The sequence below is a fragment of the Colletotrichum fioriniae genome (assembly GCF_027942845.1).
Source record: "Colletotrichum fioriniae strain IMI 355084 chromosome Unknown scaffold_9, whole genome shotgun sequence".
NCBI lineage: Eukaryota > Fungi > Ascomycota > Sordariomycetes > Glomerellales > Glomerellaceae > Colletotrichum > Colletotrichum fioriniae.
The window spans coordinates 157813-177962 of NW_027076845.1; the positions used below are offsets into that span (position 1 = coordinate 157813).

Consider the following 20150-nt stretch of genomic DNA (forward strand, 5'->3'; position numbering starts at 1 on the left):
GACTTTCCAGGACCTGGCAAGTTCCACAAGAATCAAGGCGAAGTATCGGAGAGTTATTCATGGACGGTGCAGTACCGAGAGTCGTAAGCAGCCAGTTGGTTTGGGTTAGAATTTCAAGAATGCATGGCGCTGGAACTTGACCAAACCGTAAAGAAAGCAGTCAGGATGGCGGGGCGTAGGAATCACGGCTGATGGAGCCTTTGAACCAGGGTAGCAAAGTTATCTATCTATACAAGCTTGGGGGAGTGTTCTAGCAAAATGCCAGAAGCGAGCTATACAATCATGTCTTCCGGCCAGTTCCATGACTTCTTCAAATGCGCCAGTCTACCTCCAGATGTCAGCACTCCGTTCTAGGTCCCAAGGCCAAGACTGGCGAAGGAGTCGGGCCAACTTACATCAATGATACATCCCAGCTGAAATCATCCGCAGTATTTGATAACAGTTCGTAGAGGACTTCTTGCTCTTCCCGTGTGGTGAAACGGTCGCCCGCCAAGACTATTGCCATGCAGGCCGATCTGTTGATGAGTGAGTGATCATCCAGATATCCCAAGAGCTCATCATCCTACATGTGAGCCGGATTACAAGGGCTGATCGAGTCTGCCATGCCGGCAAGAATTCTCACGTCGGTAAAGATCTCGTTCTGCAGTATATGCGTGAGCAGAGAAACTGCAGCCCTCAAACAACAGAGACTTACGTTGATCGACCGAGCTGCTTGTTTGGATACTTTGGCCAATCGCTGCGCATCTGGGTTATGTATTGTCAAGAGGATACGGTTGATGTGGTAGAACAGAAGCCCCATTACGACAGAGTCGTTCAATAGGAAGATCTCTGGGAAGAAGCTACCGCGCAACGGGGCTTGTACTAAAACCGGCGTGAAAGACTCTGGGACCAATCTCATCCACTTTGCGGCGTAGGATACCAGCTGTTCGTAAGTCTCGCGAGGCTTGTTTTCCCATAGCAGTAGTTGAGTACGTCGACGGTGTGGAGACACATCCGCCATGCCCAGATGTCATCGTCCGCCGGTTGGAGTGAGCGATCAAAATCGACATGTTCTATTTGGAGGTCTAGCTTTTCGTTTCGCATTACGGACCGGAAGATTTCGATCCGTATCCAGGCCCACATTGCTGCCTCCAGGAGAGTACCGTGTTCGGGAGTCTTGATGTGCGTGGAAAGGAACCCCCATATCGGGGTTTCTGGTGTTTTTTGACACAACGGTGTGACTATCACGAACGTCAGCGAGACGGAGTAAGGGCCTGGTGTTATGAAGATTTCGCCAGATTCTCAAGTGCCGCGCATCCAGGCAGTCTGATCTTACTCTAAGGCAGTGGGAGGACGTACTATAGATATTCTCATAAAGCCTTAGTAAAACGGCGGCAGCAATCTGTGCCTCATCTACCTCGGGAACAGCGTCGTCCAAGGCAGGCTGTAGGAGCTCCATAGTCATCTCATAGTATCGTTCTGCAGGCTTGTCAAAGAAGTTCAGGCTGTCGCCCTCATCTTTTGACTTTGCTGACACAGCTAAGACAGCATTGAGAAGCACGGGGCTAAGAGCAGCGTGCTGCAGAAGGAGAACCGAGATCCGGTTATGCGGGTCGCCATAGTCGAACGAGGCTGCGATGAACTCCCTGAAGTGGCGAACTAAATCTGCCTCACGACGGTCTTCCAACGGAAAGTTGGCGGAACTGAAGGATCGACGCGGCTCGGGCAAGCTAGGGTCATCGCAGTGGCTCCCGCTACCAATGTCGCTGATGGCGCTCCGAGGCACCGGAGAGAAGGATCGCGGCGCATCGTCTGACTCCAAGTGGCCTGACGATGGGCTTCGGAACGCAGGATGAGGGTGCAGGGCGGGTAACTTCGTCAAGGGGTACGGCTGGCCTTTCTCAATGGGCAAAGGACTCTGGCCAGTTTCGTTGGCAGCGGCGTCCGAGGTACGGCTTAGACGATTCGGCGGTGACGGCTTGACAAATTCATCTTGTCTTTTCTTGGTCCGCCGCGGCGGTGGTGCTGGTGGACTCGGGGGATTATCTTCGATTGAGATGAAGTCTTCGTCGTCAGAGTCGAATCCATCGTTGTGGAGGCTGTTTATGTCGGCAGTCTCGTCGATGAAGCGTATCCTCTTCCCTGACACCCGGCACCACTTTTGCGTATCTGAGAATTCGTATTGGGCCTCTCCTCGATTACCATCGACATCACTGCAGGTTAGGGGCAGTCAGATGCGTGTCTAGGGGTTGGGGGAAGAACCGATAATTGAGAAGGGGGATAAATAATGTACTTTGGCACGGTAATGTGTCTGAACTTGAGCTTGGTACCACGGACACAAGCCCTGCCTTTCCGAACACACTGCCCGCAAGGGGCTCCTTTATCGCCTATGTGAATAAGTCAGCTATTGGAACGGAATGCCGTCAATACTGCCACTGTTGACGGGGGGCGTATCCACCCCCGCACTCACATTTGATATGTCTGGGGAAGGCAGTACAAAATCAGATTAGTGAACTGTCCGGGGCAACGAGGTAGATCGATCCGTTGTCGGTCTCGGGCTGAGGAGCGAGGGGCTCTGCGGCCGAGGGAAATGGATGGTATCTCCGCGGGTTCCGCAAGCCTATCCGAGAGGCCAGGGCATCGGCTGCCCTTCCTTCCAAGGCAAGGGACGAAAAATTTACAGACGGATAATAAAATGAGCATATAGGTCAAAGTAACATACCTTGAGCGACAGCTTTCGCAGCCCGGCCTCCTTACGGTTCCCGGAGTGGGCATTTGAGGCAAGAAAACAGCGACGGTCTTTGACCTACACTGCAGGGCGGCGATTCCTCTTCGGCAGCGGCAGACGGCTCAGGTGTGGGACAACAAAAGGCAAGCAGCATGTTTGTGGGGGAAAGGCGAACAAGAACTGGCGGCTGGTGTGGGATGTGGCCATTGTACACACTATTGTTACACGGGCGAGGGACTGGGGTCTTTCGCGCGGTTTTATCCAAGTCTGTCGAACTAAGGAGGACTTTCCGTGCGGGGACAATAATTGGAGACGTGCGGCAAGAACGCCGAATGTCGCCGATGGCGTCTCAAAGTCATCTGGGCCAGATGTTACAATAATAGTCTCGTGCATACTGCATGTCAGTAGGCGTCTGGTACTGAGTTTGGGTTTGAGCTTATGTAGTCTTTTCGGTTGATAAACAATCACAATTGGGTTCATAGTAGATTTACGAAGAAGGCGCAATCAGAACTGTAAGCTAAATTTGTAAATGACATGGGCGGCATGGGCAGCATCCTCATCTAATCTTCTTGTTTCCGCCCTACGGATAGCCTCAAACTCCAACAAAGCTTTGACAACATATCTTACTGCGAAGAAACTTCTCTGGCTTCTGCTGGGAATCCGTATTTGCTCGTGTTCATCGTGATCTCATATGTTTCTGGGGTAATGGAAATTCAAAAAGTCTCCGGATTTCTGGAACCAAGTCTAACCACAGACCGTCGCGGAAGGCATTGCTACATTCAACTAAAAGAGTAAAATTCGAGCGAAACCCCAAAAGACGATCCACTGACTCGGCCTCTGCCCCGGACCCACTTCCCCGCGCTCGGGATCGCCACGGCGCGCGTGAATTATTCCATGTTGGTCTTGAAAGGTAAGGCTCTCCGTTGTCTGACAACTACTCAGACGAATTGGCGATGGTGATTGGTCTCTTCAGCCAACCTTTTTCGATGTTGTTTGCAACAGCTTCAGCCTCTAGCCATGGCATCTTGCGCTATCAGTTTCCCGAATGCCGCAGAACACCGGTAGAAAGGAAGTTCTAACCGTATTCAGTATCATCGTGAGTACGTCTGGTTCAGATAATCACTTGAGGAGCTCCATATTCGTGCATGCCAGTTACTTGCTCGCAAATATAAGATGAGGAGCTCGTGCCTGGTTCTCCAGATCACTCCAGCATGCCAGTCTTCTCTCACCGTCCATCTCGTTGCTATACCTGCATTCATACACCTTCAAAGACGCTTGAGCACATCTTCTTGTCTATCCACGAATCACATACACAAAAATGGTTCAGAAACTCAGAATCGCGGCATCTGGCCTCGGCCGTATGGGCAAGCGTCATGCCATCAACTTCCTGCACCGCACCCCCCGCGCGCAGCTCGTTGCAGCCTTCACCCCGGATGAGAACGAGCTTGTTTGGGCGCGACAGGAGCTGGAGCCTCACGGGGTCACTCTCTACACCGACTACGACGAGATGCTCACTCACGAGGGCCTACAAGCCGTCGTCATTGCCACCGTTACCAAGGTCCATGCCGATCAAGCCATCAAGGCAATCAACAAGGACCTTCACGTCCTGTGCGAGAAGCCCATCTCTCTCGATCTTGCCAAGGTCAGTAGCTTCCAACCACCAATCTTGCAGATTCATTGCTTATAAGCCACAGTCCATGGAGGTCGTCACTGCTGCGCAGCACAAGCCTCATCTCAAGGTCATGTGCGGGTTCTCCCGCCGTTTCGACTCGTCATACAGAGACGCTTTTGAGAAGATTGAGACGGGCTTGATCGGCAGACCTTCCGTTATCAGATCTCAAACATGTGACAAGCATGATCCTAGTGGCTTCTTTGTCAAGTATGCGGCCCTCAACGGCGGCTGTTTTGTTGACATGAGTGGTCAGTATTCTTCCCGATCATCCAAGTGTAATTGGCTGCTTATACTAACAACCAACTATAGTCCACGACATTGACCTGTCACTATGGTTCTTTGGCGAGGACTCCCAAGTCAAGTCGGTTTCAGCATCCGGCATCACAGCTGTTTCTCCCGAGCTCAAGGAGCACGGCGACTGCGATAATGCCGTCGGCATCGTTGAGTTCTGGGGCGGCAAGATCGCCTACTTCTACAACTCGCGTATGATGGCGCACGGACAAGAGGATACAACAGAGCTTATCGGTACCGGCGGCAAGCTCACAGTCAATGGCAACCCTCAAGCCAACTTTGTTAACTACTACGGACCCCAGGGTATCACAAGGGAGGTTCCCGCCCACTACTACGGTCGGTTCGAGTATGCCTTTGTACAGGAGGCCAACGAATTCACGGCTGCTGCGCTGGACAACACCAAGCTGCCGCTGAAGTTGACCAACGCTGTCAAGGCTGTGCAGATTGGGTCTTACCTACAAGAGGCACTGGAGTCGGGCAAGAAGTTGTACTTTGATGAGATTGGACGGCGCCTTGACAAGCAGGCGAAGTTATAGACAAAGTTATTGGGAATTGATAGAAATCCCTCTCTTGCTTAATGAAAATAGAAGATATTCCCTCAGTTCTTGTCTATGGAGAACGTCTGTACACCTCCGCATACATTCCCAAAGGGGCATGTAGATCCATGTAGATTCATGTATATGAACGTTAGTAGGTAGGTAAACTAAGAGATAGAATTTGACTTCGTCATATATGTCTCGACAGATTATCATTTCTTGCTAGGAAATAGAGATAGCCGGCAGGCAGCATTAATTAACTATGCCGAAACCTAATGTCTGCCTTGAGCATTTGCTTAAAGCTTCGTCTCCGCGGGGAAACGCGATGGGTACAAGAAAGGCCGAGGTGGTTTCGAATTTTATCACTTCCGAGCCTCTGCAAAAAGATGGCCAAAGGCACTATTGCAACTATCTTGTGACCACTGAGATTTCAGCTGCTCCTCCAAGTCCTTCGTCCGCCATCCAGTCCGTTGATGTATTTTATCGAGCAAATCTAGGCTTTCGCGTTGCTCCTTGGGGTCCGTGAGATAGATGCCACCTGTAAATTCGAACACAAAACACTAGTCAGCCACATGCTCCTTCGTGTCAGGGTCAGGCGGGCGCGCTTACAAGCTCTTAATGTATGGGCTGCTGTGAAACTCGCGTTGACTACCAGCGGGTTGCTGATTGCAAGGCCCAGAAGGAGACGGAAGTTATCGAGAACTGCTTGCTGAGCGATGTCAGTTGGATCGTAGATTAATGCCAAAACTCTGGAACTCACCTCTGATTCCCTCCTCCGCCTGAAGGTATCAAGGCTCGGTTTGCTTAGGTATGGGTTGAAAATATGCAATATCATGCGCGCAAGACTGTAATGCTGGTATCCCACAACTGAAAGCACGAGCTGTTAGCTTCTCCAGGGATTGAAGACGAATTGTCGATGTTAAGTCTCACCATGCGCAGGGTGCGTCATCCATACTGTTGGAAAAGCAGATCCGTTGGCACTCGTATCATGCGGTGGGTCTACCCAAAGAGGATCCGCGTGCCAAGGGTTAGAGACGAGCCAGTTCCCCAGCTCCTGGTTGAGTTTATTCCATCGATCGAGGTCTCTGACCATGGTGGGTTGAAAGGCGTATGCGCATGCTTGCGCGCACAAAAAGACGGCGCGGTTGGCGAGGCATTCTGGATCGGAAACAACGAACGAGTTAGAACCTTTGTAGCTGTCCAAGTTGATGCTCAGAGGCTGGGATTTGACCAGGGCGACCCAATAGTCCTGGCGCAATACGATCCAACTCGCTGCTTCTCCCAGTCCACCTTTACTCGCAAGGCTGAACATGGAGTTGAGAAGTTTGGAACTGCCGGATAAATGAACGCCAAAGTCGGTATCTTCAGAAAGAAAGTCAGTTTCCGAAAATAGTCGCAACTCAACTTCGTAACTCTCACCAGTCATTTCTTCGTATTGTCTCAATATTACAATCGCAGCAAGTACTTCTTCGTTGAGGGCCTCTGTAGAGCTACCCAGTATCGGAATCAAAATTTGTAAGGCGTGGCTGTAGTAGGTAGAAGGTTTGGAGTCATCGGTTCCTTTGATGCAGCAGAGGCTTCGAGACGCCAATGCTATGATCGCGTATGCAAGCAGAGGTGAATGACATGCTCTTTTGGGCACTTCGGTTCCGAAATGTCGACGCTTATCGCTAACGTCCACCTGTACAACTCTTAACATTAGTCCTCGATCGCTATTTCCGGGTACACTTATGTTCAAGATGATTACTTGCCCATGTAGAGAGGTCATGAATGTAGTGCATGAATAACCTCGCTTTTTCCCTGTCTTCGAATGGTCTTCCGACGCCATGTTGACTCATCGACGGAGCGATTGAGATGGATCGGACAGAGTCATCTTGACTGTCTCTGCATCGCCGACGTTAACAACAGCTTGAAAGATACAGCAATGCGTAAGACTTGCTTTGGGAGTGTATCTTCGTCCAGACCTCTTTGGCCAGCCCGTCTCGCAACGCTGATGTCTAAGAGCGACGGTAGAGGACTCTTCCATATCTCTCCGGGCGTATCATGCTCAGACATCCCTCAACATGCCCGCGTACTGTATTGAGGCAAGTTGATGTCGTTATGCTTGAAACGACATGGACCGAACTCATCAAGTTGTACCTATTCAGACGGGCATCCGGACCGGGGGTTGCTACGATAGGCCCTTGATGGTTACCTCTATGACTATTCGTAAAGATGTGGACTTCGCGTAGGAAAATGTACGCGGAGTTTGGCGGATTACATTTCCTCTTTCGGGCTAGAATGTGGCGGTGCGGAGAGGGAAAGATTACCCTCTTGGATCTTCCCATTTGCATCTTCTAATGGAGCTACCCGTGGGCCGAGGACCCGATAATAATAACCCCGCTTTTCATGAAGCCGACACGGAGTAGTCCGCGACCACAGCAGTCACTTCAGCCTCGTTGTTTTCGAAGCTGGAAATATCACTAAAGTTCAAGATCCCATAAATCTCAAACGCTATTATGTTATTTCTGAAGAATATCCAATGGAATCGATCTTTAGAAACCTTTTTTTGATTGCCGATGATTCAGGCGTTTATCAGTTGAGTCAGTTGATTACATGTATCCGTACGAATTAAGCATATTTCGGTCCAAGGCGTGTGGTATCAACGCACGAGATGGCTGCCATCTCATTGCGCTCAGACTTCGGCTAGCATGTGAAACTCGATTATGCAGTTTTTACTTCTGGATTTCTACAAGATTATTAGCGATCCCCACTCTATGTCCAGGTGTACTGGAACTCTGGGTTGGCGATTAGGCTACCCTTTTCAACATCATTAGTGTCTTGAATATGGCATGCATCGAGCTATTGAGGCGTTTTCAATGAGCACTTTGCCGGTGTCAAAGATGTAATGCTAAGGCTCATACAGCGACTATGACGCGACTGCTACGAAGAAGGGCGGTATAGATCAACATTCAGGATCGGTGAATCATAAGATGAACATACTGGACACTTGTGTTTCGTAACACTCTGGATTCGATGCGTATCCCACCCGTTATGTTGTAGTGTCCAGTCTCGATATTTTGATGGCATTGATATGCATCTTCGCAAGCTCAAACAATGCACCAAGCACGAGTCGGGGTAGTAGCGCGAGTAACTGTGACAAGGCACTTCCCGAGATGACCTGAAGAAGTCTAGAAAAACTCGAACCGAAGTGTCATGATGGAATCACTGACGCTGTAAAGCCACGGAGCGCCACAGTGATGGCTGGTGGTCACGCAGTGGGACTTCCTGCCAAAGTGAATAATAAAAGGCCTGTCAACTCCAACGAATGATGGAGCATCAGCAACTTGGCCGATCTGCGATCCACAACCGGTTCTATATTCGTAGACAATAAGGTTCCGGTGCGGTGCCAAGTTTCATATCACGCTTGCTGAGCCAAATTTGAGATGAATCTAGCCGAAGTGGCCAATTGCTTGAGAGTTGCCCGGCCGGCAAGTCGGCCGGCAAGTCGATACCCGGCGTTGGGAGAGGCCGTTGTCAAAGGATGCATACAGACTTATGTGTCCACGGAAACGATCTTTACGTAGTGATGATTACCAATTTGGTAACACATCTAGTTGCAAGAAGTGCAATGGATGATACGTGTTCAGGATAGAGCACTTGATGTTGCCCAGACTTCCAAGCGGACGTGATGCCCTGGCGATCTAGTGCGCCCCCCTATGCTGCACGTCATGGGTTTGTGAAGTCGTTCGATAAGAACATCAAGAAAACCCGCCATTCAACTACCGGACTGATTATTTTGGCACCGGCGAGCAAAATCTAGTCCCGGTCACTTAGTTGCGATTGCTATGAGACCACGAGCACGACTTTGGAAACATCGCGCCACGACGCGCCCTACATGGGCTTCAGCGGACCTGATCACCCGACAGTGTCACACCACGACGCTCTACATGAGTTCAGAGAAATTGAACCGAGCTGAATACACATGCATTGCCGGTCACTAGATGCAGACTGGATGAGCCAAGTGCCGGTTCCACGGGGTTGCCCAAAAATGGCGCTCCCTGGGAACAGATCTTATGCGATTCCACGTGTGACTCGATGAATCGGTCAAATAACCCGTTGCTGGGAAAGAAAAGGCTTCAGCTGATTCTGTGCTGCAATGACCTCAGCTACATCTAAAGAGCTAGTTCCCTTGACTTCAATAGCTCAAGTATCATGAGCGAGTCTTCGAATGTCCTTCATGTACGTGGAAGGCTCTAGACTCCTGCTCCTCAGTGGACCACCTAAAGTGAAGCCACTCACGGCAGGGTTAGGAAAACGACGTTGATGACGGACGGCTCATGAAGGAGTTCGCCTCTTCGTCTGCAGTGCAGCTTAGTACGGGCAGGAGTCGTTCTCACACCCATCATTAGATGGACTCCACCGGATTGCGGGCTTTTGTCTAGTTTCTAGCCAAGCGAGGTATCTAAAGCTTTTGTGTTCCAGAAAATTGTGCGGCTAAAGGCGGTTTTCAGGCCTTGAAGACTCTCTTTCTATCAAAAGAACTCTTCGAAAGACCGAACTTGGCGCAACTGCTTTGGGATCCGTGTCTTATTCTTGCGATGACGATGCGTTGCGCGTCGAGTGCAGTATGGGCTGCTCCTGGATGAAATGCGTCAGAACAGTGCCATGCTCCGTACAACCCCTTAGCTGACGTCAAAGAATCGGTGTTCTTCCGGTTCTCGTCCCCAAGCTCCACGTTCTCTCAGCCTGATGAAGAGCTTGTAACATCACAGGTTCTAAATCCATGTAGTTACTGCTTCATGAAGTCATTGACGGGCCTCCTCCTTGCTCCCTCATATCCCTTCGAGTACTTCCGTAAGGTAGACGACGCCAGCAACTAGAGCCACCGTTGTTACTTAAATACTCATTTACATGGACTTTTCGAATTGCAGATGTAAGCAGACAGGAGCGGATTATCATCGAATGCGTGCTACCCCGTACAGCTATGTCCTGACGCCCTCGGTCGATAGAACCGTGCGGTCAATGGTTTCCATATCCAGTGCTCGTGGGTTGTTAACAAAAGGTCTACAAGGCTTCTTTGACACGTTCGAGGCTGGCAGCGCAATAACTAGACACTAAACGATCGGGATACTTCATCGTGGATGCCATACCTTGTTGGAAATCTGCGGTGCTCCTGCTATGTGATACGAGAAGAGTTCGGCGTACGGACGAGAAGTTGTATCATATTTCAGGCTGCCACAAGATGGTCACCATCGAGAGATACAAGATCGCATCTCTCATTGCCAGAGATGGTCGAGAAGAAATAGTCAACTTCATGGAATGTGCGTCGTTTCATAAGGTGTTTAGAGATATCAATCATATTAAGCGCATGGCTGCTACCTCAAAAACGAAAACAACGCTAATATTGACAAAGAAGCCTCCCAAATCCGCACCCTCACCCTCGCTGTCTACTTATTCTGGCTCAAAATCGCATCAGCAGCCTTCTCACCGACCATATACGTCGACACAGCAGTGAATGTGCCAGGAATCCTCGGATACACCGACGCATCAACGACTCTCAGACCAGCCACACCACGGACCCTGAAGCTGGAGTCTAGCACAGCCATCGGATCATTATCAGCGCCGATAGGGCACGTCGACGAAGCATGATGACCCCACGCGGTATCCTTGATATACTGCTTCACAGCTGCGTCACCCTGGACGCCCGCACCGGGCAACTCCTCCCTGATGGGCACAAGCTGGCGCTTGAAGGCGTCCCGCGTAAGCTTCACGGTCTCAGTCATGGCCTGCAAATCGGCCTCGGCGTTGCCGGAGCCCGTATCGAAGTAGTTGTAGAGAATATCCGGCACGTCAAGCGGATCAGACGTGCGCAGCGTTACCGAGCCGGCCGTGTTACGCGGATGCGACTTGAGAATCGCCCAGCTGAACCAGTCGTGTTCAATGGTCGCGTTGACACTGTAGCCGGGGAAGTAGCCCCTAAAGTTAACGGGCCCGCCGAACGCGAACACGTCCCACTCATTGCGCTCGGTGGTGCTGCTCTTGTAGAACATTGTCGCCGCGAAGCCCGAGGACTCGTAGATGCCACGGTCGCCGAGAATAGGTGTGTTCCAGCGCGCGAGGCACGGGTCTGATTGCCCGTTGAAGCCGAAGGTGCACCCGTTGAGCGCGCTAAAGTCGGCGGGCGTGCGGCCCTGAACGGTGATTTCATAGTGGTCTTGCAGGTTGGTTCCGACGCCGGGGAGGTCCTTGACGACGGGGATGTTGAACTTGCGCAGCTCGGCGGCCGGGCCAATACCGCTGAGCTTGAGGATCTGCGGGGAGTTGTAGGCGCCGCCGGCGATAATGACCTCGCGAGAGGCGGTTGCTGTGCCCCGGGTGCCGGCGCCGGCATTGCGGGAGCGGGGGCTCGCGCGGTATAGGTATTTCCCGTCGAGGAACTCTACGCCTGTCGCCTTGGGCGGGGAGGAGTTGTCGAAGAGGACTTTGGTGACGTGGCAGCTCGTGCGGACGTCGAGGGGGTAGCGCTTCGCGCCGGTGATGGTCTTTGCGTCGCGGACGGCGACGATGAACTCGCGGGAACCGACACGGTGGGCGTCGTTGGAGGAGATGGGAATCTGGTAGAAGCCTGGCGTCGTGTCGCGGCTGGCGGCCACGTTGTTACCATCGCCGGCTAGCAGAGTCGCGATGTTGAAGACCAAGTTTGTCTCGTTTCCAAGAGCAAATGCGCCTCCCGTGACAAGGCTCAAGAGTTGAGGATCGAGAAGAGCGAGGTTGAGAGGGGCTGTCTCGGTGCTGTACCAGCCATTGTATCCGTGGCCTGGGACGCCGGGGAGGAGGTAGCGGTTGTTCTCCATGCGGATGAAGTAGTTTCGCATGTTGTCTGCGGACCACGACGAGTCACCCGTGAGACTGGCGATGTAGTCAAAGTCGGAGCGATGAGGATAGACAGCGATGAGCGCATTGTGGGCGGTGCAGCCTCCGAGGGTGCCAGAGCGAGGGTACAAAGTTCCCTTCATCTTGGAGCCTGACGGCGGGTTGAGACCAGTGTACTCGCCGCCACCTGGTGTCTCGTATGTGGTCTTGAAGTCGCGAGCCTGCCTTGCCTCGTCGGCATAGTGACGAACGAAGAAATCCCATGCCATGGCGTCGTCTTCGGTCGACTTTGCTTGGTAGGCCGGGACGGTGTAGTTCTCGTTGGCTCCTTGGTCATCGCCGGCTTCGATGAGAAGGGTTTTGCGGCCGGCGAGGGCGAGACGAGCGGCCAAGACTCCGCCGCCGGCGCCGGAGCCGACGACGATGAACTCATAGCCGGTCAGGTCTACAGCAGCGACGAGACTTGTTGAAGCGGCCAGGAGGCCGAAGAGATTTGTTAACCTCATGGCGATGTCTTGTGCGGAAAATGGCGTGACTAGAGTTGTAGGTCGAGTTAGACATGGGAAATCCAAAAGACGATGACAACTTGGGGATAATACACACCTTGAGAGATTCGTCGACGCCGAGGTATCCGTAATTACTTGCAGATCTGGATGCCCATCCCACGAGGGATCGCCAGCTCTTATAAGCCACGATCGACGAGAAACAAATAGGCACACATGGCGGTGATCTCTTTCGGGAGGCAGCTAGTGGGCAACTAATCTCCAGGGACTCGGCATGACGAAGAATGCCACCCTGATCCATGTTCGCGCCTCTGCGCTTAGAATTAGTCGATAGCCCGGACACTGTTCCGGACCTTCTCGGCGCGGGGTCACTGGCTCGGCCCGCCAAGACATTGCTGCCGCCTCCCTTTCGTGCTTGATCGAGTCAAGCTTTTGAGTTGTCTTTTGGAAGAAACAAAGGAAAGTGACGACATTGTAGATATTTGCGAATTCCAAACCAGATCAAGGGGCTTTAAGAAGCGGTGAAGGTTTATCAAGAGATACGAGAACCTCAACTATCGGACCAGGCACGAAGGGTGGAAGTTTGCTGAGTTCTTTTCTCCCAAATCGAAGGAGCCAGTGAGAGAAGAAAGCTGAAGGGGAAAACATCAAGGTTGGTCGATCTGGATCAAGCATATCGGATCGAGAAGTCGTGGATGTTGTGTTACTTCGCGGCTGCGCTCGTGTTGAGCAACACAGATCATCTGATGCAGAAATAGCAGTGCCTCAATCGGGCCATTCCTTGCACAGTCCTCATCTCAACTTTTGGATCCCTGTCGTCCGAATGCTCGTAGGCCGTGGACAACGATTTGAGGTTGCTGTTTTGCCCCCTTGGACTGGGGGAAAATTACAGTTCGCTATACTGCGCGGGATGGCCCTTCGCCGGACAGGGTATCCCATGCTCTCAACGCCAGCAACCGAACGACCTCGGGGACGACATTAGACGTGCAGAACGGCGTTCGTAGACGGCTTCACTTTTCGGAAGTGGCTGCGATGACGATCATTGTCGCATACAGCAGTGCTCTAGCAATCTGCCGAGACTGTTAGCACGCCTCTTTCAGTGATGGCGCTTCGCTAGTCTTTTGCTAGTGCTCGCCTCACCCTCCGCCGCGAGCGCTGCAATGCAACACTGAATCTTGAATTGGCGGGTCTTCCCCGCACTGCACTCACTGCAGTTCTATACTCGTAGTCTGCCGTGTCTGCTATGCGGGTTTGGTTCATCTCGGCCGTGAATGTCCTCTGTCTAGACGGGTGGTTTGGGATCTCATGCAAGACTGAGACTGCGAGGTGATGAGTTACGCGCGAAGTGATGGAAGCTACCGAGGTAAGTTCTGAGACTGACAGCGGGCGGGCGATTCAACATGACGAAGATGGCGTAGGAATGGTTCTTCAGCCGGTGGGAGGCTAAGCGGCTCGTTTCCCACAAGTCAATCCGCGCAATCATGGAATTGGGGCGAGCTTGTCATTTTGGATTCGTTGTTGAGCAGCAACTGGTATCGAGAACATCTCAACCGGCCCTTCTCTATCGCGTCTTGTGTCAATGCCCGTTAGTGATCCCATCAAAGCGCCTGTTGTCCAAGGAGAAAGGGCTCAGAGATGTGGTCGCCATCGTCGAGGCGATGGATGGCCAGCATTCGAGGTCGTGTCAGAGAGTCAGCATATCCTCCCTGTTTCTTGCTTCTTCCCATGTGCCTCCCTTTCAAGCGTCCCGGACCTAGCGGACATGGAATGCTCCGAGACCCCAACGGACCGATGGAAAGAATCACTACAGCGAGGTTTGCGAATATCTTGCTGTCCACGTGCCAAAGCAATGAATCGCTTGTCAATTGATCGACAGTCCTTGCTCGTTGACGTGGTACCCATAGAGTTCGGACAGAGATCGACCGGCTCCCAGTCCCAGCCACGTTGTCGCGACCTCGCACATTCGCACTGACTTTCCAGCCTCGGATCCTTTCCTCGTTGCCAGTCAACCAGATTCAATGTCGGGCAATTGAAGTAATGCCGGTATGTTGCGAGACCCTCGTACTCTTCGACATCACCAGTCTGCGGTGCCTCATTGAGACGACGTGGTTGCCGAATCAAGCTAGAGGTAAGGTAGAGGCAAGGGGAGGATCCATGGGGCGAAGTCGTGAATAAGCTTAATACGCCGAAGCCCTAATCGTGCAGCACAAGTGCATGTTCTTTTCGCCGCCGGTTGTGTGTCGACTCAGGCAGAAAAGATGATTTGGCTGCGTCCAGTCTGGCTGGTTTGCGAGTTGGAGGAACAAACCTTCCGGGGGAGTTCGTTGGAGCTGGATTGAGTGCGCCTATCTGATTGGCCACTCGGCCGTCCGCGGTCCCCCGCCGCTGGGACCCACCCTACGAAGCTCAGACTCAGCAACTAGCCCTTCAAGGTCAGGCTAAAGACCTCAAATCTTAACATCCAGCATCTGTAGTGTAGTGGTTATCATCCTTGCCTTCCATTCCTCGGATCAGCAAGGGACCCGGTTTCGATTACCGGCGGATGCATCACGTTGGTTGACTTTTTGCATTTTTCGCAACTTGTCAATGCACTCTTTCTTTTTCAACGCATTTGATATCGTTCTTCAGACTTATCGCGTGAAAAGCTGTCAAACCGCATGGTGTGTCGCCGGGTTGGCGATTGGCTGGTTACAGAGTTTGAATGAAGCTTTTCAGGGAAGGCCTGCGATTCTGCAACTTCGACCCGGCACTTTGGGGATTGATGGATGGTCCGCACGAAGGCTAATTTTTCCTCTCTTATTCTTAGTGAACGACTTCAGCGAAAGGCTTGTTGCATTACCTCGCAAAGCCATCGTCTTTGAGAGAGGTACAGACTTTTTCTTCCTGGCAGTGTAGGTATTCAAATTCAACATGAAGTCATATTGATCATCATCATTATTACAACTATTTCGAGCTACCTCCCTGTATCCCATGATACCCTTAAAGTAACCAACGAACCCCCCGAATATCTCATCCAACCCTCCACTCAAATAGTAAAAGTCCCATTCACCCTCAAATCCCGACTACTAGCCCCAACCCAAACACCATACTCACCCTCACTCAACCGCCACTGCTGCGCGCTCACATCCCAAAAGCTCAAATCCCGCCTCGTCAGCGCAAACTCCACCGTCGCGCTCCCGCCCGCCTCGATATACACCCTCTCAAAGCCCCTCAGCTGCTTCGCGGGCGTACCCTCGACGGGGATACCAACATACAATTGCGCGACCTCGTGGCCGCCCACACCACCAGTATTCTGCACCGTCACGCTCACGGAGACAACTTCCTCCCAGAGCGCGGGGTGTCCGCCCTGCACGATCGCAATACTCGGATCCGGCACGCCGGCGCTCACGCCCGACGCGGGACTTGCAGAGAGGGAAGAGTAGCCAAAGGTAGTGTACGATAGCCCAAAGCCGAATTCGTACCGGGGCGAGATGCCGTCACGGTCAAAGGCGCGGTAATCGATGAACAGGCCCTCCGTAAAGTCGTCCTGTGGGAACGGACCCGCTTCGACGGTCGAGTTGAGGAGGTTGCCGTAGTCTGACTCGGCGCGGGCCACGGTGTAGGGAAGTCTACCGCTGGGGTTGACGTCGCCGTAGAGAATATCGACAAGGGAGTTGCCTGATTCCTGACCGGGTAGGCCGGCGAAGAGGATTGCGGTAACGTTGGGGTGGTCTGCCCAGGCTTCGACAACGCGGGTTCCTGTAGGGAAAGGTTTGGTTAGCTGTGGCAATGCTAGACAGCAGCATAGGACTTACCGGCAGAGTGCAACACGACAATCGTGTTGGAGCAGTTGGCCGCGACGTTGTTGACCAAGTTATCGCTGAACTCGTCCGTCAGGCTGGGTCGGTCATACCCCTCCGAAGCCCAGGCGTTGATAAAGACCAGACACGCCTCCGAGTTGACGTAGTTAGGCTCCGGGTTCTCAGAGTAGAAATCCCACTTGACCACCCCGCCGTCTGCGATGACGCGGTCCTGAATGGCCTGGAAAGGAGTGATAACATACGGCGGCGTCGTCGTTCCGGAGCCACCACCAGAAAGCAGCGTCCCGTTGAAGGTATCCGCCAGCACGGTACCCCATGACGGGCCGTAACTCGTGCTCCCCCACGGCGAGGGAGGCAAGCTTGCATCGTACCCGTACACCGTCAAGAACTTGGGATTCTTAAAGGGCAGCGTGCCATTGACGTTCTTGACGAGCACGGTACCGGCGGCGCCGATCTCGCGGATGATTGCCTTGTGCCCGTTCTGCACGTCAACGGGCGCGTGTTTCTGGAGGTTCGAGTAGGCGCCGACGGCGGGGTAGTCGTCGCTGTCCTGGCCGATGTAATACCACGCCGCGAGGATCCTCGTCGTCATGTCCTCGATGCGCTCGCGGGTGACGCTGCCGTTGTTGACTGCCTCGACGAGGGATGCGCCCCAGAAGGCCTCGTTTGGCATAACCAGGTCGAGGCCTGCGTTTGCGGTTGCCACGCCGGCGTGTTGTGCGCCCCCTAAGAAGGTCCTATCAGCAAGTTGATGACTCTTGAGGGTGAAAAGGAAGACTCACAATCACTGACGACGAAACCTTCGAACCCGAGCTCAGTCTTGAGGACTCCATTGAGCAGCTTCGAGTTCTGGCAGCCGTACGAGTTGTTGGCGCGGTTGTAAGAACACATCACCGACGCAGCGCCCTCCTTCAACGCATCCATGAACGGGAAAACATAAAGCTCATGCAACGTCCGGTCATCAACATTGGATGATCCGGCCTCGCCTTCCTCAACACTCGGGTTCCGGCGGTACTCCTGCTCGTTAAGAATCCAGTGCTTCGGACACGCAATAGTACCAGCATCCTGCATCCCCTTGGTAATACCACCGACGCCAACAGACGACAGGTACGGATCATTACTCAGACCCTCCCAGTTTCTACCGCCGCGCGCAATACGACCCAGCGGTCCACCGACGGGTCCAAGGCCGACATTGATACCCTTACCGCGGAACTCGGCGCCTAGGGCCTCGCCGTAGGCATACGAGAGGTTCTTGTCCCATGTCGCGCCGAGGTGGATGCCAGAGGGGAACGCCGAGACGAATTCCTGCGCGCGGACCCCGTCGGGACCGTCTTGGAGGCAGATGGGCTCGATGCCGAGGCGAGGGACGGAGCCTGTGTTGCCGGTGCAAAGGCCATCCCAGCCGTGGGTGAAGTTTGCGAGCTCCTCGACAGTCATTTGAGCGGCGAGGGACTTTGCGCGCTGGTAAGCTGTGGCCCATTTCTCATTTGTCGTTCCGTTTCCCACAGCTATTTGATTCTTGGTTAGGGTTCATGTCCCGATGTATTCAGGTCAAGAGAGAAGTAGGTACTGACGCGTGGGGTAGACGGCTGGACTTTGGCCATAATAAGGGTCTGTCTCATTGGTATAGCTATCTTGAGCGGCGCAGAGCGTGAGGCCGGCAAGGGCCGCCGCCAGCGTTGAAATCAAATTGTTGACCATGTTGAGGATCCAATTGAGGAGCGCAACTTGAGCTTGCAGACTGTCTTCCCCATGGTCCCCGTCCGCAGGATATTCGACCACTTAAGAACTTCCCCCCTCTTCGTACCTTTTACCGCATCATCTGTCCAACATCCCCTCGGGTTGAGATACGTCGACGGCCGACATCTAGTCCCCGGCACCGCTGCACAGTAGTGTGCACGCCGTCGGCCCTTCTCCCTAGTCGACGATGTTCCCATGATCACATCCAACTTTTCGCCGCAGCCAGATCCACCTCCACTCGGAATCCATCTTCCAGCAGCGAAGAGACCCGATGATGATCTCATCAACGATGCGACGCCGGCCGCTTGGGCAAGCTTTTTACGGTAGTAGTCTGTGGGGAAACCCCATGTTGCCCCAAGTCGGGAGAAAGTCCATGTCGGTCCACGTTGTTGGTGCCATCTCTCAACGGTGCGGGGGAGAAAGGTGTGGATGGCCGTTGGTGGCTAGTTTGCCTAGTTTCGGTAGTCCCATCGCAGGCTCAACCAGCCAAGGATGCGAAGTCAGGCCACGACTCACGAGTAGTTCGTCTGGAGATATTCCATGCAGCCTGGAGGATCTCCGGCGGTATTTTCTTCTGCGCGCGGGGAAATCGTGGGGAATGGAGAATGGGACGACCAGGGTTGCTTTAGATGGCAGGTATTATAGGTAGCAATATCGGAGAGTATTCCCATGTCACCTCCGCATTTCCAGCGCGATGCGATGCCGGCATGTGGGAGAATGCGGGGAATGTCGCAAGATTGGGACTGGTCGAATTCCAATTCTGGATTGGTTCGAGTCCTGGGACGGGAAGCTCTTCGGCAATGATGTTGGTGAACTCGTGTCCGAAGTCGGTTTATAAGTACTGATTCACACAATAATCGTCCATCATCGTCGATGAAGGCGGTGGGGTGGCAGCCATCGGGAAATCACCGGCTGTGAGAACGTCCGACTCACGACGAGTGTGCGAGAAAGACGTATAAGCGAGCCTGCCCGATTGGTCCAATCTGCTTGCTGGCCATTTTCAGATGGAAGAAGGTTGTGATTCCCTGCTGGTTCGTCCGAGTGGCGTGTTGTATGGATTCTGGAGTAATAGCTCCCGGTCACGTCTGTCGAGACCCTGCCATGTATTGCCACTGACGACTGTATGGCGGCCACACACGACGTCGGGCGTAATTGTCTCGAACAGTGGGCTCTAACGGAATAACAGCCTCGGCAGAAAGATGACGGTCGTCACGGCGTGACGTCCCCGGGCCGAATGTACCCCAGCCTTGGATAGGGAGTAGGATAGTTATAGCTGGCATCCATGACGAAGGGTGGGTGATCAGGGTTCTATAAGGACCGTAAGTGGTTGCTTCCAAACCTCCCATCGTGGGCTTGAACATACATAGAACGAACCACCCGGTTTATCAAGTCGGGCAAGCTGATTTCTTTCATCTAACCATTCGTCCTGGCTCTTGACACGGCGCTTGCACCAAGTGCATCTTGGGACGGTTTCTTGCGCAACGCCGGCACCGCAAGGGCAATAGAACTGGCAGAAGAGCTATTAGCAAGCGTAAAGCAATTACGCAGGTTATTCAATTGACAGAAACTCACATTGCGCCATTTGCCGTATATTTCAAGTTGCTTGGTTTCTGAGGCTTCGTCAGGACCCCATTCCTCTGGATGGTTGAGCACATTGTTCTGGCCCGACGCTTCTTTAGTTCGCGTGTCATAATAGGTCGTGGTCTCTTGTCTCTGCGCATCTTCACACTTGGTACAAAGCCATCTCAGGCATAGGTTGCAATCGCATGTGTCGCTCAGTTGTAGCTTTCGATTATCACCTTCGAGCTGGAAGTCACAATCGCGGCAAAGACACATGATGTTGAGAGGGCGCCAGTTGTAGCGCGGCTCAACATAGCTTTCCTCCACGGATAAAAGCCGGTCGTAGTACCTGCACTCCTCACAAACGTTGATTCCACATCTCCGGCAGGGTAGAGCTCCAGCCTCGTCGCATTTGACGTTATACAGCTTGACCTCAATTTCCTCGTCCCCGACGACCATGGGAGGGAGGCCGCAGAGAAGGGTCCA

At 52.9% G+C, this 20150-nt stretch overlaps 4 protein-coding genes and 1 non-coding gene across 5 annotated transcripts; 2 read left to right on the forward strand and 3 right to left on the reverse strand.

Annotated features, from left to right (window-relative positions):
- Positions 1–562: 562 nt before the first annotated feature.
- On the reverse strand, positions 563–2754 carry N0V96_007508 (uncharacterized protein; the record flags this gene model as incomplete). The annotated part of the gene is made up of 4 exons (XM_065758047.1): positions 563–640; positions 695–943; positions 1370–2192; positions 2702–2754. 4 exons carry the CDS (start codon positions 2752–2754, stop codon positions 563–565), a joined length of 1203 nt encoding a protein of 400 aa, XP_065613189.1.
- A 1271-nt stretch (positions 2755–4025) lies between these two features.
- On the forward strand, positions 4026–5206 carry N0V96_007509 (uncharacterized protein; the record flags this gene model as incomplete). Its single annotated transcript, XM_053192860.2, has 3 exons — positions 4026–4349; positions 4402–4627; positions 4689–5206. The coding sequence occupies 3 exons, from the start codon at positions 4026–4028 to the stop codon at positions 5204–5206; spliced, it is 1068 nt and encodes a 355-aa protein (XP_053049800.1).
- Positions 5207–10635: 5429 nt separating this feature from the next.
- Positions 10636–12567, reverse strand: N0V96_007510 (uncharacterized protein; the record flags this gene model as incomplete). Its single annotated transcript, XM_053192859.1, has 1 exon — positions 10636–12567. One exon carries the CDS (start codon positions 12565–12567, stop codon positions 10636–10638), a length of 1932 nt encoding a protein of 643 aa, XP_053049799.1.
- Positions 12568–15028: 2461 nt separating this feature from the next.
- On the forward strand, positions 15029–15111 carry N0V96_007511. Its single transcript has one exon. It is a non-coding gene; the product is annotated as a tRNA-Gly (tRNA).
- A 478-nt stretch (positions 15112–15589) lies between these two features.
- Positions 15590–18065, reverse strand: N0V96_007512 (uncharacterized protein; the record flags this gene model as incomplete). The annotated part of the gene is made up of 4 exons (XM_065758048.1): positions 15590–16302; positions 16359–17090; positions 17147–17872; positions 17939–18065. 4 exons carry the CDS (start codon positions 18063–18065, stop codon positions 15590–15592), a joined length of 2298 nt encoding a protein of 765 aa, XP_065613190.1.
- Between the last annotated feature and the right edge of the window lie 2085 nt (positions 18066–20150).